Here is a 19,374-nt window from a genome sequence, read left to right as displayed (position 1 = left end):
TTCCTTGATGTCCAAGGATGCCAGGAACTCTCCTGCCTTCACTGCCGCTATAACAGAGCGGAGAGTCTCCATGCGAAAGTGCCGCACTTTCAAGGCCCGATTGACCCCTTTGAGGTCGAGGATAGGCCGGACAGAACCTCCTTTCTTTGGTACCACAAAGTAAATGGAGTAACGTCCCTTGCCAAGCTGACTTTCTGGCACCGGAACGACCGCGCCCAGGCGGATCAGATTGTCCAAGGTCTGCTGCACTGCCACAGCTTTGACCGGAGACTTGCAGGGAGAGAGTACAAACCCGTCTTTTAAGGGTCGGCAGAACTCTAGTTTGTAGCCGTCTCTGATGACTTCCAGCACCCACGCGTCTGAAGTTATTGTGGTCCACTCGCCCAGAAACGAGGACAGCCGTCCTCCAGTCTGCACTGGGGCGTGGACCAAGACCCCGTCATTGGGTACGAGACCCTGGGGGAGGACTGGAGGGAGCACCTCCGGGACGGCGGTCTCTGCGAAAGGAATGCTGCTTGGGGGAGAAATTCCTCTTGAAGGAGGAGGGGGCAGAGGAACCCGACTTGCCCGGGCGGTACCGACGGGCTTCCTGCAACCGTCCTCTGGAGGTACCGGGACGAGTACTAGCCCGAGCCCTGACCTCTGGTAATTTCTTGCCCTTAGACGTGCCGAGATCGGTCACGATTTTGTCCAGCTCGACCCCAAAGAGCAGCTTGCCTTTAAAAGGCAACCTAGCCAGGCGGGATTTAGAGGCGTGGACAGCAGACCAATGTTTCAGCCAAAGCCACCGCCGCGCAGAGATTGTCTGAGCCATGCCTTTCGCTGAGGCCCTCAAGACATCATACAGCAAGTCTGCCAAATAGGCTAAGCCCGATTCCAGGGCCGGCCAATCAGCCCTCAAGGAATGATCCGAGGGGGAAGCCCGCTGCACCATAGTCAGGCACGCCCTGGCCACATAGGAGCCGCAAACTGAGGCCTGCAAACTTAAAGCAGCCGCCTCAAAGGACGACCTTAAGGCCGCCTCCAATCTTCTGTCTTGGGCGTCCTTTAGGGCCGTGCCACCTTCCACCGGCAACGCCGTTTTCTTAGTCACCGCAGTGATTAAAGAATCCACGGTAGGCCACAGATAGGCCTCACGTTCACTCACAGCCAAAGGATAGAGGCGGGACATAGCCCTAGCCACTTTAAGGCTCGCTTCTGGGACATCCCATTGAGCCGAAATTAAGGTGTGCATGGCATCATGCACGTGGAAGGTTCTAGGCGGGCGCTTCGTCCCCAGCATAATGGCAGAGCCAACAGGGGCTGAGGGAGAGACGTCCTCCGGAGAGGAAATCTTCAAAGTGTCCATGGCCTGTAACAACAGGTTGGGCAAATCCTCTGGGCTAAAAAGCCGTGCTGCAGAGGGGTCATCCGCTCCATCCGAGCGGGGATCCGTCTCCTCCAAGGAATCCGCAAAGGACCGTTGGGAGACCTCAGACACGCTGCCCTCATCTACATCGGAGGAGACAAATTCCTCCAAGGCCTGGGAATCAACCCGAGGGCGTTTACCTCTGGGAACCTCAACCTCTTTACCAGACGAGGGAGCAGGGGCAGCGTTGTGCATGAGGAAGGCCTGATGCAGCAGCAAAACAAACTCGGGGGAGAAACCCCCCAGACTGTGCACTTCCGCAGCCTGGGCAACAGCCCTAGACGCACCCTCAACCGGCGCTCGCAATAGCGGGGGAGAGACATGCTGCGCATCCAAAATGGCGTCCGGCGCGAAACTCCGCGAAGGAGCCGCGCGGGGAGAACGGCTCTTAACTTTAGCCGCTTCTGTGCCGTCGCCCAAATTAAGGGCGTTCATGGCATTAATGTCTCCAACCTCAAGGGCGGCCCAAGAAGAAGCCGTCTGAGCCGCGTGGCCGGCCAAGATGGCGGAGGCGAGGAGCGGGGGATGGGCGTTTATGGCGGGAAAAACCGCCACGCCGGAGGAAGGACCGGGACATTCATCGGTCACGAAACTGTCACCCAACAAGGGCGAATCAGGCTTTAAGACCCCCGCATCCCCTCTAGAAGCGCTCAAGCGACCCGGGGAGCGACCCTTTGCGCCCTCGCCCTCCGACGCCATATGCCACGAGGAGAAGAATCGGGGAACCCCCTGCCCGCTATAAAAAGGTAAAAATTACCTGCTGTCCGCTCCGAGTTGTAACGACCTGGTGTCCCAGTGAGTAGCTGCAATAGACGCTTAAATAAACGTCGAAATAAACGCCTTTAAGGACGTTCAAAATTTTTTTTTTTTTTTTTTAACGGAGCCAGCGGGAGGGGGGAGAAAAGGAGGGACCTGGCACCACCAGGTTTGCACTTGCTCAAAAGAGCCCTCAACCCCAGGCACTCAACAAAACCTAAAAATTAGGCTTGGAGGCCTAGCCAGAGCTGCTGCTGTGTGTGACCACCACCTGCTGAGATAGAGAACATACTGAGGAGTTTCCGGCAGCACATGACCACATATAGGGAGGCAAAAGTTTGCTCTCTATCTCCACCTGCTGGTAGATGGACACAACCCACCAGTCTATGGATTGATCAGCTTGATGATATGGAATTATTTCTTTACTTTCCGCCTTTCTTCTTCATTTATTGCCCTACATCTGTAGGTAAAAGCTGGGTCCTCCGCAGACTTGATTGTCCAGTGGATCCAGCTTCTGCCTGTTTTCTCCATCCATGTGCAGTTATTCTCTTCTCTTCCTTTTCCCTCTTCTCATCTCCTTCCTCACTCTTCCCTCCCCTCCATCCATGTCCAGCATTTCTTCTCTCCCCCTTCCCTCTCCTCCATCCATGTCCAGCAGCAACCCTCCTCTCCCCTTCTCTCCATCCACCCATGTCCAGCAGCAACCCTCCTCTCCACTCCATGCACCCATGTCCAGCGATCCTCCTCTCCCCCCTGCCCTGCCCTCCATCCACCCATGCCCAGCAACCCTCCTCTCCCCTGCCCTCCATTCACCCATGTCCAGCAGCAACCCTCCTCTCCCCTGCCCTCCATCCACCCATGTCCAGTGACCCTCCTCTCCCCACTGTCCTCCCCTCCCCTCCATCTGCCTTCTTCCAGCCCCCCCCCCCACTCGTCCATCATCCATCTGCCCTCTGCTCCCCGATAGCCCTTGTTTCCTTCCTGTGCCGCCGCCCTGCCTTTAAGATTTTTATTTTCCCTCGAGGCGCGCCAGCGTTGAAGACAGCAGGCTCAGCTAGGCTCGAGCCTTCCCTTCCCTCGCATCATGGCTCCGCCCTCACGAAAACAGGAAATACGTCAGAAGAGGGCGGAACCATGATGCGAGGGAACGGGAAGGGAAGGCTCGCCGAGCCTGCTGCCTTCAACGCTGGCGCACCTCGAGGGAAAATAAAATTTTTAAAGGCAGGGCGGCAGCGCAGGAAGGAAACGAGGGCTATCGGGGATGGGAGCTGCAGACCGGAGATGATGGGGAGCAGAGGCGAGCCGGCTAGCACTGGCTAACAACCGGCTCGCAAGATGCCAATAAATTTAACTTCCAGCTCTTGCAAGCCGGTGCGAGCCGGCTCCAGCACACCACTGGCACACCTCTCTCCACCATAGCTACCCTTCCTCCATTAAGTCTTCCCTGACTCATTTCATAAAACCACAATTCAAAACCCATGCATCCAGCTAGGGAAACCAAAATAAAAGTTATCACCATTTGTTAAATTGTATTTGCTTTTATTTTGCAGCTCCTGTGGCCAACCTGTAAATCACAACTGGCATAGAGAATGATCTTTGTCTGTAAACCGTTCAGAGAAGGGGGGGGGGGGGGCGGGGGGAGGACCAAAAGCCAGATGGAGCAATCTACCACAAGAACCAGGGGTACAGTGAAGAGATTTTAGCTCTCTGGGGTTAAAATATAATATATATACTCTTTTGAAATGACAAGATATTTAATACAATACAGTAGTCAAGTGAAATGGCGTGAGGACGGGAAATGCCCCGTGAAATGCAGAACCGAATCCATCCCGTAACCATCTCATCCCCGCTTACACAGGGAAAACTCGCTGATCATATGGATGGATTGAAGCGTTGCAGTTACCAGACAGCTGTATACGCAGATGATGGTGAAGGAGGCCCTCTTATCCGTTAAATGCTGCTCAGAGCATCCACCCCAGGAAGAACTTTACCTGTTAAAAGAAGAAAAAGCAAAATCAGTTGTGCAGCTACATTTCAGATTAAGACATTCCAGTCACTAGTGACACCTAGTGGTCAGATGCAGGACATATAACTGCAGAGTTTCAGAGGAGTCCTGGTTATAACTGCAGAGTTTCAGAGGGGTCCTGGTATGAACTATCAGCACCACCGCTGGGCTAGTGGGCTAGGAAAATAAGGAACCCTCCTCCTTCTCATATGGTGCCCGATTCCCAGCCCTCCATCTCCTACTGTCTCCGTTTGTAAGCACCAGATCCAGTTTCACCCATGTGCCAGAGAAACATCCCTGAAAGTAGTTTCTCCCTTCTTCTGATTATGCAGATGGAATCTCTCAATCCACATCTGGCAGATTAAAATCTCCTACCAGCCACATCTTCCATTTAAATATGTAACTAGATCAGGGCTTCCCAAATCCTGCCTAGTTACCTCACAGCCAGTCAGGTTTTCAGGATATCCACAATACATAACGGCTGAGATAAAACATTTTTATACTTGGTCTCCGGTGCAGATTCTGTCTCCAGTATATTCACTGCGGATATTCTGAAAATTGGACTCACTGTTTTAGGAAGTCCTAAACTAGTTCTTCAGTCTGCACAAGTTTCACACAAGGCATATCCTGAAAGGTGCTCAATACCTCTAGAGCAGGGTTGTCCAACCTCGGTCCTTGAGAGCCACATTCCAGTTGGATTTTCAGGATTTGCCCGATGAATATGCCTGCGATCTATTTGCATAGATCTCATGCATATTCATTGGGGAAATCCTGAAAACCCGACCTAGTAAGGGCTGAGGTTGGACATCCCTGCTCTAGAGTCTGAAAGAACAGAAGAAGTGGACGTGCCACCTTCTCTTTTCCCAAATGACCTACAGCACCTCCTCCTTTCCCTACATCCTACACTTTAGTTGTTTCAATACAGCATTTTTCATAAAAGTGCTACTCTCATCTCCTTTTCTGCCTATAACCATATCCCTATAAAATAAAAGTTAATCACCATTTATCAAAATTACTACTGAATATTATTACAAACAAATTACTTTATTCAAATCCAACATAGTCACTAATAAAAAATTTTTAAACAAACTAATAATACAAGGATTATGTTCTGTGTTAATACTTATGATACTCGATATAGTTCTTCAGATTTTCAAAATTATTAAAAGTCAGATGATTTATTTTCATTCCAAACGACGAAATGTCTGGTCTTCCATCTTTATAAATCACAGATGAGTATCAGTCACTTGTCCATCAATAAACAGAAACCAAAATCCAAAAGGAAATTCACAATGTCCTCGGGGTGGGTCAATATCTTCTGAAACCAATGACTCCACTCGCACCGGATCCTTATATCAAAATTCCTTCATAACGATGTTAGTTCCGCATGCATACATATATATGTATATCCACAGATCTCAACACAGGCCGTGTTTCATTATAACTTCTTCAGGCGATCCAGCCACATTAGAACACTAGGTTCATAACAGGAAATCCCTTCTGATAGCATGTAACGTCATGATTAAATTGAAAGTAGTTTCTCCCTTCTTCAATTTAATCATGACGTTACATGCTATCAGAAGGGATTTCCTGTTATGAACCTAGTGTTCTAATGTGGCTGGATCGCCTGAAGAAGTTATAATGAAACACGGCCTGTGTTGAGATCTGTGGATATACATATATATGTATGCATGCGGAACTAACATCGTTATGAAGGAATTTTGATATAAGGATCCGGTGCGAGTGGAGTCATTGGTTTCAGAAGATATTGACCCACCCCGAGGACATTGTGAATTTCCTTTTTGGATTTTGGTTTCTGTTTATTGATGGACAAGTGACTGATACTCATCTGTGATTTATAAAGATGGAAGACCAGACATTTCGTCGTTTGGAATGAAAATAAATCATCTGACTTTTAATAATTTTGAAAATCTGAAGAACTATATCGAGTATCATAAGTATTAACACAGAACATAATCCTTGTATTATTAGTTTGTTTAAAAAATTTTTATTAGTGACTATGTTGGATTTGAATAAAGTAATTTGTTTGTAATAATATTCAGTAGTAATTTTGATAAATGGTGATTAGGTCATAATAGAGTGATAGGTAACTGGATTGACCAATAATTAAGAAATTTAACCCGTAGTAGTAATATAAAATAAAAGTGGGAGGACGACCAAGGATACCAAAGACTGGGCAGATGTATAATAATAGAGAAGTATGGAGACTCGAGACAACGTTGTGTTTCGGCCGTTAGGCCTGCATCAGGAGTCTATAATCAAATTTAAATACATACTTGAATAAACTTCTCTATTATTATACATCTGCCCAGTCTTTGGTATCCTTGGTCATCCTGCCACTTTTATTTTATATTGTTGTTTTCTGTGGGGTGTCTCGAGTTCTCCGTCTTTTGGCAAATTTTTCCCCGCATATAGCCATATCCCAGCAGTCAACTCACTGAGTTAAGTTTTCATGATAGCAATACCTAGATCCAGCATCGGGGCGTTTAGATCATGAATTTTACTACCTAGACAAAGGGCAAGGTCTGCAAATTCTGTCCTTGTGGAATTGCCTAGGGAGAACGGGGGGTGGGGGTGGGCGGGGGTCCTGTCAGCTGTAGTGGACCTCTTCTCTGCCTCCTTCCTGTCCCATGCCAATCTCGGTTGTGAGGAAGACAACAGCAGTGCAGAACCTCAAGTCACGATGTCCTCTGTTACTGGCCTCAGTGTCCTGCACTCTGAAATATCCCAGCACTATAAGATCCTGCACAGTCCACTGCGTGATACCAGGCATGGACAAGCAGCGAGGGAGGATGTGGCCTGAGATAACGTAGTGCTTCTGTACTCCTCATAAGCTAGCTGGATCATGAGTAAGGGTATCGGAGGGGGAGGGGCAAGAAACTGTAAAAGAGGTAAAAATAATGAGGTGAAGCAGTGTGTCAGCAGATTGACAGGATTTGAGGGCAGAGAGAATCTGGAAGAGAGGTGATCGAAGGTGGGTGTAGGTGTATCATTCCTCAATCTCTACTCTCCCCCTCCTCTGTTCCCCTGATCTTGGCACCCTTACCTCCTCCTTCCATTCACTATCCCTGCCATCCTGCCAGAGATCCCTTCTCCATTTCCTTCCTCGAAGATCCATCCTCCTATTCACTATCACCCTCCTCCCTTCCCATCACCATATGAAATGGATACCCAATAAAAGCCCATTTTTATCAAGTAATGAAAAAAAAATACAAAATGTACTATGCAGATATATAAAACGTGTGCTATATGATTGGTCAATAAGTTTGAAAATCCTACTGCAGGCTCTGCATATGATTATTTGTACTCACACCCTTCAAATGAGATAAAAACTGGATGTGTACAACCAGTCCAATGCAGTCTGGAATGCAAAAATGTTTAGCACGGAACTAAACACACTGGAGCAGATATGTTTCAGCCTCTGCCTGTTTTGAATTCCACTGTACCCCTGATGCAGCCAGAGGCCGAAATGCGACTATGTAGGAGAATCTTTTTAGATCTACAATAAACACTTTTGCATGACATACTGCAGTTGTTATGCTTATCCAGCTAATACAGAAATGGGTTCAGGGGAAGTGTCCCAAATGTGTTCCTATGCCCCCCCCCCTCATTTCTATACAGGCCTATTTTTCTTGAATACCTCGAGAATATGCACACAACTGTGTCATTAAAAAAAAATAAAATGCTCAGACTCTATAATCAGGTACTTAAATGTAACCCCAAAGCATCTAAATTATGTGCCTAATATTGAAAATCAGTACTTTTCGTGTCCTAACTCCCCCCCCCCCCCCCGTCTTTCATTTTTAAGATCTTGAGTTTCACAGCTTACCCCTAGCCAATTCAAAGGGGACAAATTTAGGCTCCCAACTTCCAAAGACAGACACCTAACCCCATTTTATTTAAGAAACTGTAAATATTTTGGGAACAGGCAGATTTCACCTTCCTGTCCTTTATTTCTCATCTCACAGATGTGCATGTCCCCTTTGCTCCATCATGTCCCACAAAACAAAAGCCATAAGCTTACGACTGAGCAAACGAAGTCACAGCCGGCTAGGAACACAGCAGGATGTAACAAAAATGCACAAGTAAGGTTCCAAGTACATAAGCAATCTGACTTCCAGCTGGCAGGAAATGGCCTGGCCTTTACAATAGAGAAGCAGTTCCTTTTCTCATCCAGGAAATTCTATAGGAAGTAAGAATTCCATGTCTCATCCCAACGCTTTTCAAGTTCACTCCTTGTTGATGCAGAACCACAGGTGACCACCAGATGGCACAACCTGATCAGGGAATTTTAAAGAATCTGTTCATTACGGGGGGGGGGGGGGGGGACGACGACAAGTTCTTTATGAAAAATTGTTCCACATCCATGGAATCCAGGGCCGGTCAAACCCGGTAAGCGGGGTAAGCACTGCAGGGGGACGCCTGCCTTCAAGGGCGCCGCTGCGGCGCCATACCGCGCCACCCTTAGTGCTTTAAATCTTTTAATTTACCTCCGTTCCTGTAGCCGCATCATTTGAAAGCCCTGCCCCGTCTCTAGCCTTCCCTCCCTTCGTGAGTTCGTACCGCAGTCCCGCCTTCTGACATCATTTCCTCGAGGGTGGGACTGCAGAACGAACTCACGAAGGGAGGGAAGGCTAGAGATGGGGCAAGGCTTTCAAATGACACGGCTGCTGGAACGGAGGTAAATTAAAGATTTAAAGCACCAAGGGCGGTGAGGGATGGGGGCGAAGGAGAATCGCTGGACAGGGGCAGGGTGGGAGAAGAGAGAAAGGAGATGCTGGGGGGGCGCGCGGGCGGGGCACCAACTCATCATCTGCAGGGGGGCGCCAGAGACCCTAGGACCGGCCCTGATGGAATCAATCCTTATGTACAAAATTTTGCTGCATGTCCATAAGCAGCCACGGAAGAGAGGAGGAACTGTGGATATGAGGGCTGCCTAGCAGCTTTTTCATGCTCCTTTTCTGCTTTCAGGTCAACTAGAACCTGTCCCAATTTGGATTAAGAAACCATGATCTTTCTCCCAACTGACCGGTAAAAACTGAAGCCTCCATTTAATATATGTGTAAAAGTGCTTTGGCCTGGGCTTATTGGCAGTACAGAATTACAGCATAACATGCTTAACCCAGCCAGTAGGTGTCGCCACTGTAACAGCTGGAACTATCACCCTAAGGGTTTCAAATTCGACAGCTACAGCAGCCCCAGCTCTGGCAAGTATGAGATGAAATCAGGTCTCCACAAACACACATGCCGTTCTTGCAGCTTTAAAGAGATTACAGAGTATTTGACTTTCTTCAATATAAGTATCGCCTACTACTACTACTACTTATCACTTCTATAGCGCTACAAGACATACGCAGCGCTGTACACCATACATGAAAAGACAGTCCTTGCTCAAAGAGCTCACAATCTAAATATGGAATGTTGCTAGTGGAATAGCAACATTCTGTGTAGAATCTCAAATAGTAGCAACAGAATCTCCAATAGTTGCAGCATTCCATGTAGAATCTCAAGTAATAGCAACATTCCAGAATCTCAAATAGTAACAACATCCCATGTTCCACTGCACTAACCACTAGGCTACTCCTCCACTAGCAACATTCCATCTAGAAGCCTGCCCTTGCAGATCAGCAACGCAGCCGCGCAGGCTTCTGTTTCTGTGAGTCTGACGTCCTGCACGTATGTGCAGGACGTCAGACTCACAGAAACAGAAGCCTGCGCGGCCGCGTTGCTGATCTTCAAGGGCAGGCTTCTACATTACTACTACTACTACTTATCACTTCTATAGCGCTACAAGGCATACGCTGCGCTGTACACCATACATGAAAAGACAGTCCCTGCTCAAAGAGCTCACAATCTAAAAATGGAATGTTGCTAGTGGAACAGCAACATTCCATGTAGAACCTCAAATAGTAGCAACAGAATCTCCAATAGTAGCAACGTTCCATGTAGAATCTCAAGTAATAGCAACATTCCAGAATCTCAAATAGTAACAACATCCCATGTTCCACTGCACTAACCACTAGGCTACTCCTCCACTAGCAACATTCCATCTAGAAGCCTGCCCTTGCAGATCAGCAACGCAGTCACGCAGGCTTCTGTTTCTGTGAGTCTGACGTCCTGCACAAACGGCCAAAGACGGGGTCAGATGTACAGGCTCGGGAAGTCTATTCCAGGCGTGAGGTGCAGCGAGATAAAAGGAACGGAGTCCAGAATTAGCAGTAGAGGAGAAGGGGACAGATAAGAGAGATTTATCTACAGAATGGAGTACCCGAGGGGGGGGGGGGGGGCGTAGGGAGAGACAAGAATGGAGAGGTACTGGGGAACGGCAGAGTGAATGCACTTATAGGTCAATAGGCTACTACTACTTATCATTTCTACAGAACTGCTATACTCATTTCTTAAGCATTCTTTTGTAGAGCTGCTCTGTTAGGCCTAATATGAAAATATTTATTCTGGGTTTTGTAAGACCGATGAAAAACATTGAGTGTAAAGATGTATTTAAAACTGAATATTATTTTTTTTTCTTACATTTGTACCCCGCACTTTCCCCACTCATAGCAGGTTCAATGCGGCTTACATATTATATACAGGTACTTATTTGTACCTTGGGCAATGGAGGGTTAAGTGACTTGCCCAGAGTCACAAGGAGCTGCCTGTGCCTGAAGGGGGAATCAAACTCAGTTCCTCAGGACCAAAGTCCACCACCCTAACCACTAGGCCACTCCTCCACTGTTGCTACTATTTGAGATTCTACATGGAATGTTGCTATTCCACTAGCAACATTCCATGTAGAAGTCGGCCCTTGCAGATCACCAATGTGGCCGCGCAGGCTTCTGCTTCTGTGAGTCTGACGGTCCTGTGCCTGAAGTGGGAATCAAACTCAGTTCCTCAGTTCCCCAGGACCAAAGTCCACCACCCTAGGCCACTCCTCCACTGTTGCTACTATTTGAGATTCTACATGGAATGTTGCTATTCCACTAGCAACATTCCATGTAGAAGTCGGCCCTTGCAGATCACCAATGTGGCCGCGCAGCCTTCTACATGGAATGTTGCTAGTGGAATAGCAACATTCCATGTAGAATCTCCAATAGTAGCAACATTCCATGTAGAATCTCCAATAGTAGCAACATTCCATCTATTTTATTTTTGTTACATTTGTACCCTGCGCTTTCCCACTCATGGCAGGCTCAATGCGGCTTACATGGAGCAATGGAGGGTTAAGTGACTTGCCCAGAGTCACAAGGAGCTGCCTGTGCCTGAAGTGGGAATCGAACTCAGTTCCCCAGGACCAGAGTCCACCACCCTAACCACTAGGCCACTCCTCCACTGTTGCTACTATTTGAGATTCCACTAGCAACATTCCATGTAGAAGTCGGCCCTTGCAGATCACCAATGTGGCCGCGCAGGCTTCTGCTTCTGTGAGTCTGACGTCCTGCACATACGTGCAGGACGTCAGACTCACAGAAACAGAAGCTTGCGCAGCCTTCTACATGGAATGTTGCTAGTGGAATAGCAACATTCCATATAGAATCTCCAATAGTAGCAACATTCCATGTAGAATCTCCAATAGTATCTATTTTATTTTTGTTACATTTGTACCCTGCGCTTTCCCACTCATGGCAGGCTCAATGCGGCTTAAATAGGGCAATGGAGGGTTAAGTGACTTGCCCAGAGTCAAAAGACAGAAGGGCAAAGTTTAAAAACAGAGTGCCTGTTTTCTGAAGAAAAAAAACCCCATTGTACAGCAAACCTCAGCATCTCCCAATGGCTCAGCAACTCAGTGCCACAATTTAACAGCCCCAAAGAAATAGAGAGGGCTAGAAAAAAATAAACCTTTTCCACAAGAAGCAGCTCTTTCCCTGCACTGATGCACCAAGATGGCCTCAGTCGGTAAGAAAGACGAGTTTCACTATGTGAAGCCAGTTATGTCCCTGCACTGACATAGCTCTGAATTCATAGTTGTAATGAGTCATAAATTCTGTGTTTATGAATGATAACAGGTTCCAAGTGAACAATGCAAGGGTATGTTCTCTCTCTCTCTAGTTATTACACACACATACTGTGCCATGCTATACACACACACGTATGTATCTGGGTGTGTGTGCATGTTTAGGTAAACAGAGGTACCACTAAACAAATACGTATGTTTGTTTGTCAAGGTCCATGCTGTTTCACTGATGGCCACAAGAGGGTGCATCACTGCACAGACATGGGGCACTGGAAAGCAGATGTAACAAAAGAGAGGGAACGAAGTACAAACTAAAGTCCAAACAAAAAAAACAGCACCACGGGCCTTTAAAAATGGAACACAGTTCTTTAATAAATAAGCCTTGACAAAAAGACCCGACACGGGCCGTGTTTCGGTGACTAGCACCTGCGTCAGGGGCAGGGGCGTAGCCAGACAACAGATTTTGGGTGGGCCTAGGCAAGAAGTGGGTGGGCACCAAGTGTTCTCTCCCATCCCAACCACCACCAAAAAAAATACCTCAGCTGTCGGGGAAATGGTTTTTTTCACCTTGGCAGTCTGCAGCAGGCATGTACTGAAAACAGAGCATGCGCAGGTGCCAGTATCGTGGAGAGTAGCGTTTTCGTTACCATCAGGGGGAAGTTTCAGCTGGTTGAGCTTGGAATCCCCACCAGCTACCTCTAAACGTGTGCTACTGTTGGGTGGGCCTGAGCCCTAAAAGGGTGGGCCCCGGCCCACCCAGGCCCACCTGTGGCTACGCCATTGGTCAGGGGTCACAGTGATGATGTGGAAAACTTGGGGAATAACTCGAATATATCCGTTTGGATACAGAAAGTGAAAGTGCCTTGGTGCTTTGTAGCTTTTACTATATGAGACGTGGGGTAAGGAATAATATATTGTAGAGGAATATATTCGAGTTATTCCCCAAGTTTTCCACGTCATCACTGTGACCCCTGACGCAGGTGCTAGTCACCGAAACACGGCCCGTGTCGGGTCTTTTTGTCAAGGCTCATTCATTAAAGAACTGTGTTCCATTTTTAAAGGCCCGTGGTGCTGTTTTTTTTTTTTTTTTGCACTGGAAAGCAGAGTCATGCTGACCTGGGCTGTGGATTCTGAGACCATGATGCACAAACCTTACCTTGCTGTCAACGTTTTGCTTTAGACTGGTTGTAGCCAGTCTAAAGCAAATGTTATCTACCCAGTAATGCACAAAGGGTTTTTTTCCATGGCTCTAACCTGTGCCATTAGCAACCACAGAGAACCTTATGCAAATATATTACAATGAGCTCACTAGTTTTCTAATGAGCACTCCATGCGATGCACAGCTCCACAGCAGCTGTAAAATCACTAGGGGGCATATGAGGTTCTGCTCTGCCTCTTCCTCAGGCAGTAAACTTGCTTGGAGAAAATGGGCCCAACGAGGCCAGAACATGGGATTAGGATTTCTTGAATGAAGTGCAGTACGGAAATGGTGAGCCTCCCCATTTTTGGATGATTTTATTAGGAAAGGAAGAAGTTACCTTCAAGCAGCTCTAAGCTGGCCCCGCCACCAGTGCTCACGTGACTGACTTTGTCCTCCGTGTCCCACTTGGCGCAGCAGGTAGCTGTGTCACCACCACCTGTAAGAGAGCAAAATGGAGAAAAGACTGAATGATATTTGAGAAGCGCAGGCAGGAAAAGTCTGTCTTTTAGCCGACAGCAAAGGCCTCAAAGACTGAACTGCCCAAGGGGAGTTGGCAGAATGAGGAGTGGTGATGCGCTGCCCACAGTCCTGGGACACTGCTTTCCAGGGCAGACACTGTACCTGCTGTTTAAAAGCATCAGTCCCACATAAGATCTCCACAGATTTGGATTACTTATTTAGCTTTTGTCTTTTTAGTAGTAGCTCAAAGTGAGTTACATTCAAGTACAGTGCTGTTTTCCTACGCCTGGAGGGCTTACAATCTAACATTTGTGCCTGTGGCAATGGCCAGTTGATTTGCATCAGTTCAATTTGAATCCTGGCTTCCCAGCTTCTAATCCTGTCACTATAACCACCAGACTAACCCAGCACTCATGACCTCTCCCATCTCACCCCACTCCCCCAGTTACAGCCACCACAAAGGGTCCTTTCTGTAAGAACATAAGAGTAGCCATACTGGGTCAGACCAGTGGTCCATCTAGCCCAGTATCCTGTTTTCCAAACAGTGGCCAAGCCGGGTCACAAGTACCTGGCAGAAACCCAAATTGTGGCAACGCTCCACACTACAAATCCCAGGGCAAGCAGTTGCTTCCCATGTGTGTCTCAAAAGCAGACTATGGGCTTTTCCTCCAGGAATTTGTTCAAACCTTTTTTTAAACCCAGATACGCTAACCGCTGTTACCACCTTCTCTCCCAGTCAGGCAAACCAAATTCAGAGCCTGTCTATATACCACTACTGCTCCCTTTCCAAACAAATACCACCCGCCCTCACACCCTGAAGGGAGCTTCTCCTCCAGATATGGCAGGCCTGGGATAAAGGATCCCAAAAGATCAGCCTCTGTCTGCTACCTCTCAACTACAGGAATCAGGAGAGAGAACACAGAAAGCAACACCCAGCACGTGGAGGTGGGAGGGGGCAGATTTAGTACCATTTGGCTTGCTCTGATTTTTGAGCCCTAACCCTGGTTTCATGTGTTCCCAGATGTGAATTAGGTTTCAGCAGCTGGATGGCAGGTAGTGCCAGTGTCCCGCAGGGAGGGGTTAGACGGCAGATACTTGCTCAACAAACACAGCTTTTACATCAATGAACGGCAAAATCACTGCAAAGTAGTTATGATGTACTGAACGTGTTCTTCCATTATTTCAAAGGTAAGAGAAATTTCATCTTAAGTCTGTGTTGTCCAGCCACCACAATCATAACCTCACTCTTCATTAAAGCAGTACAGCAGACCGCAGACTGCAAGGCTAAGCCACTCACCACCGAGCATAACACACCAGAAACTCAGCAGAGAGAGAGAAACTTCTCACCTATAATAGTGATACATCCCTTGCCAGTGACTTCAACCACTTTGTCCATAACGGCTTTGGTTCCTTTGGCGAATTTATCCCATTCAAACACACCGACTGGCCCATTCCACACAATCTGCTTGGCCCGGCCCACGGCCTCCACGAATTTCTTTACGCTTTCTGGGCCACAATCCAAGCCCTGATTTAAAAACAAAAAAAATGACAACATAAACACTTCCAGATTTCACAACCAGCTTCGAGAGAAGAGTCAGATGAATTGAATCTGTTGAAATCTAGTACCATCTATTCTAACTTATCATTGTGAGTTCATCTCCTGGCTTGCCCCTGAAGCAGAAGAGCACATGGCAACATGAATGTTTCCCAGCAGCAAGTCTCGAGGCTTGGCGTAAGTGGGACCTGGAGTGTCTTAGTGCCCTGCTTGATGAGGCACAAGTGTGCTTCCTGGAGGCAGTGTGCGCAAGCTGAGTAAAGAGGTGGAGGGAGGGGTACAGATTACCTGCTGGTACAGAATGACTGGGGGTCAGTATCCTGCTTGGTGTGATGTGAGGTCATGCACATGGGTCATGGTAAGGGGACAAAGACAGCAAGCAAGAAAATGCCTGTAGGCAAAGTTCAGCTCAGACTGCTCTCCAAGCTTTTAACCAGCAAAGAAAGGGGCCTGAAAACGCTTGTCTTGGGGGAGACCAGAAAGTGAGTATGTGGATAAATAACCTCCAAAATAAGATTAAAAAAAAAATAACTCTTGTATGTACCCATGGCTTCCTCATTGTTTTGAAGAACTGTCTGACTGCTACTCTTGAATGACTACTTTCCTTCATCCCGTCGAATTAATGGAGTTCCTTTTCTCCTTTTATTCATTTGTATTTTTGAATTGTAAACCGCCTTGGTCCATCCGTCGGTTATGTGCAGTATAAGCAAATTAACTAAACCATAGTGACTGCGTGACTGGCTCTGAATCTAAGCATTTGCTTTACTGATCCTCACCAGCCAGCCAGCAGGGATGCCACTTTTCACGCTTGCTTCTTTAGTGGCAGCATTCTCATCGAATTTGTCCGCAATGGTGAAGTCCACCGGCAGTGTAATGACCACCCCGTTCTTTTCTGCCTTGGCCATCAGATCCTTCACAATCTTCGCCCCTTCCTCATCATACAGGGATGAACCAATCTGTGAGAGAGGATAACAACGGGAAGGTGATTTATGAATGGGAAAAGAGCAGTGAACCTACTACGCCTGCCCTCCCCCCTCAACCCCAGGCACCATGCAGGGGGGAAAAGGTTGCTGTCTGGGTCCAGCCCTCCGAGTTCAGAGCTCCTGGACCTGGATCAGCAAAACTCTGACAACTCCAGTACTGCCTGACACATAAGTAAATGTGATTACTAAATATTAATGTTGAGGTGTCACCATACTCTGGGTTTAAAAAACTACACATATTTTCATATATTATTTAAACCCAGGTCAAATATCCAAATATATTAAATTTTATATAATTTAAATTAATATTTTTTTGGTGCTCAGTATTTCAGTGACACTGTGCCTTTTCCTGGAGGTACAGGAAAACCTTCAGCAACAGACTAGACCAGTGGTTCCCAAACCTGGTCCTGGAGGCACCCCAGCCAGTCAGGTTTTCAGGATATCCACAATGCATATTCATGAGAAAGATTTGCATGTCTCGTGAATATTCATTGTGGATATCCTGAATACCTCCAGGACCAGGTTTGGGAGCAACTGGACTATACACTCCTCAATTCCATATCACGGCACCACCCTCCCTACCTATCATGTGTTAAAGCTTTTCTCAAGCATTGAATATGTTATAACAGTTCAATTTCCAATGCACTTAACTTGAATGAAGTAGCAGGCGAGGCGGAGGTCAGTGTAAACATCCGACCAAAAAAAAAAAAAAAAAAAAAAAGTCGACAAAAACTTCACTGGCTCCCTATCCGAGAACGAATCAACTTCAAGGTTGATTAATCTACAAGATTATCCACGGTGAATCTCCGGACTATATGCTCAATCTGATTGACCTTCCCACCAGAAACATGTCTGAAACTTCACGAACTTACCTCAACCTACATTACCCCAATTGCAAAGGACTCAAGTACAAAACCTATTATGGATCCAACTTCTCCTTCTTAGGCAGCCAACTCTGGAATGCCCTCCCCAGACCCATCCGATCAATTAGCGACTATCTACCCTTGTGGAAATCACTAAAAACCTATCTGTTCAAGCAAGCCTACCCAAATGAACCCAAACTAATCCTGTGAAACCATTTACCCAACACTTACACATCTCTACCCACCTATATCTTCTATTATTCTGCTTTACTTAATTTATATTTTCCCTATCAAGTTTCACTATCAATAATCTGTGATCCCTATTACTATGTAAGCCGCATTGAACCTGCTTTGAGTGGGAAAGCGCGGGGTACAAATGTAATAATCAAACATATAAATGGCAAGTGACCGACTCACTTGCAAATGCGCAGTAGAGACTTCCCTCTCTGTCCCGCCCTCGCGTCAAGACATGATGACGGAACAGAGGGGGAAACTGCGCTGAGGAGGGAACCGCCGAGGTCACTACCGCCCCCCCCCCCCCGGGGTCACCGCCAGACCCCCTCCACCCGGGCCCTCTCTTCTCCATTGAACTTACAGCGCCGAAACCGAAGCAGGCAGATCAGCTCCCGTCGGCCTTCCTTCCCTGCCTGTGTCCCGCCCTCGTGTGACGTAACCTCGGCGAGGGCGGGACACAGGCAGGGAAGGAAGGCCGACGGGAGCTGATCTGCCTGCTTCGGTTTCGGCGCTGTAAGTTCAATGGAGAAGAGAGGGCCCGGCCAGGGTGGAGGGCAGGAGAAATGCTGGACATGGGAGGTCTCAGAAGGAGGGGGGCCTTGGAGCTGGGAGGGATGGACGGAGGGGATCCTTGGAGCTGGCTGGGAGGAGGGTGGGCCTTGGAGCTGGGAGGATGCTGGACATGGGAGGTCTCAGAAGGAGGGGGGCCTTGGAGCTGGGAGGGATGGACGGAGGGGATCCTTGGAGCTGGCTGGGAGGAGGGTGGGCCTTGGAGCTGGGAGGATGCTGGACATGGGAGGTCTCAGAAGGAGGGGGGCCTTGGAGCTGGGAGGGATGGACAGAGGGGAGCCTTGGAGTTGGCTGGGAGGAGGGTGGGTCTTGGAGCTGGGAGGGAAGCATGGAGGATGCTGCACATGAGAGGTCAGAAGGAGGGGGGGCCTTCGAGCTGGCTGGGAGGGAGGGACGGAGGGGGGCCTTGGAGCTGGGAGTGGAGGGAGGGCGGGGGGCACACATCAAAATAAAACATACCAATACTCGCCCATTTTAATGGGCTTAATGGCTAGTAAATAAATAAATGAATGAATGAAGTGGTAATGTACATTGGCACTGGTCTTACTGTTACTTCATTCACCTAGACTGACATCTGCCTCACCTGCTACTTCATTCAAGTTAAGTGCATTGCAAATTGAACTGTTATGACATATTCAGTGCTTGAGAAATGTTTTAACACATGGCAGGCAGGGAGGATGGGTGATGTGATGTGGAATTGACGAGTGTCTAGTCTGTTGCTGAAGGTTTTGTACCTCCAGGAAAAGGCACAGCGTCACTTAAATACCGAGCACCAAAAAAATAATTAATTTAAATTAATTATAAAATGTAATATATTTGGAAATTTGTTTACGGCATGGGTTTAAATAATACATAACTAAAAGTGACAGAGCACAGCATATGGTAAACTTACTGAGACAAACTCTCCGTGTGACTTAACCAACGATGAACAAAGGTTGCGCGTGTCCAAGATAGGTGGATACAAGACACATATCAACGCTAAAAGGGGTAAAAACCATTTATTTATTTCAACAGTTATGATTTGTGTGCTAATTACTAAAAGCTAATCCATGTGCTCGTGAATATTGTTTGAAGAAAATCAGATTGGCTGATGAACCTAGAGAGGCAGGTTTGCTTCTCCCTAGACACCTCCTGCATGCTCCCCAAAAAAGAGCAAACCTTCCTTAATTTGCAACCAGACTCCGCTAAATAAAACAAGAAAGTCCACTTATAATTACAATAGAAGCCCCGTTTACTTGTTTGCACTCTTTAAATTCCTTATTAGCACACTGACAAGCAAAAAGTATGTAACACATATATAATACAAGGGGAAGGGGATCAGGGGCGTAGCCAGACAACAGATTTTGGGTGAACCTAAGGAAGAAGTGGGTG

The 19,374-nt window shown here is 47.4% G+C and overlaps 1 protein-coding gene across 1 annotated transcript in view; it reads right to left on the bottom strand.

Moving 5' to 3' along the window:
- Window positions 1–3,686: 3,686 nt before the first annotated feature.
- LOC115474083 (phosphoglycerate kinase) overlaps window positions 3,687–19,374 on the bottom strand; it is a 57,905-nt gene continuing 42,217 nt past the window's right edge. Inside the window, exons 8-11 of the mRNA XM_030209402.1 lie at window positions 16,130–16,309; window positions 15,146–15,323; window positions 13,677–13,775; window positions 3,687–4,155 (exon numbers count right to left, since the gene is read on the bottom strand). Coding sequence (XP_030065262.1) covers window positions 4,115–4,155; window positions 13,677–13,775; window positions 15,146–15,323; window positions 16,130–16,309 — 498 coding nt within the window. The 3' untranslated portion in view covers window positions 3,687–4,114. The remainder of the gene's footprint in view (window positions 4,156–13,676; window positions 13,776–15,145; window positions 15,324–16,129; window positions 16,310–19,374) is intronic.

Source organism: Microcaecilia unicolor, chromosome 7 (genome assembly GCF_901765095.1).
Source record: "Microcaecilia unicolor chromosome 7, aMicUni1.1, whole genome shotgun sequence".
Lineage (NCBI taxonomy): Eukaryota > Metazoa > Chordata > Amphibia > Gymnophiona > Siphonopidae > Microcaecilia > Microcaecilia unicolor.
This window is presented reverse-complemented; position numbering and strand designations above follow the sequence as displayed.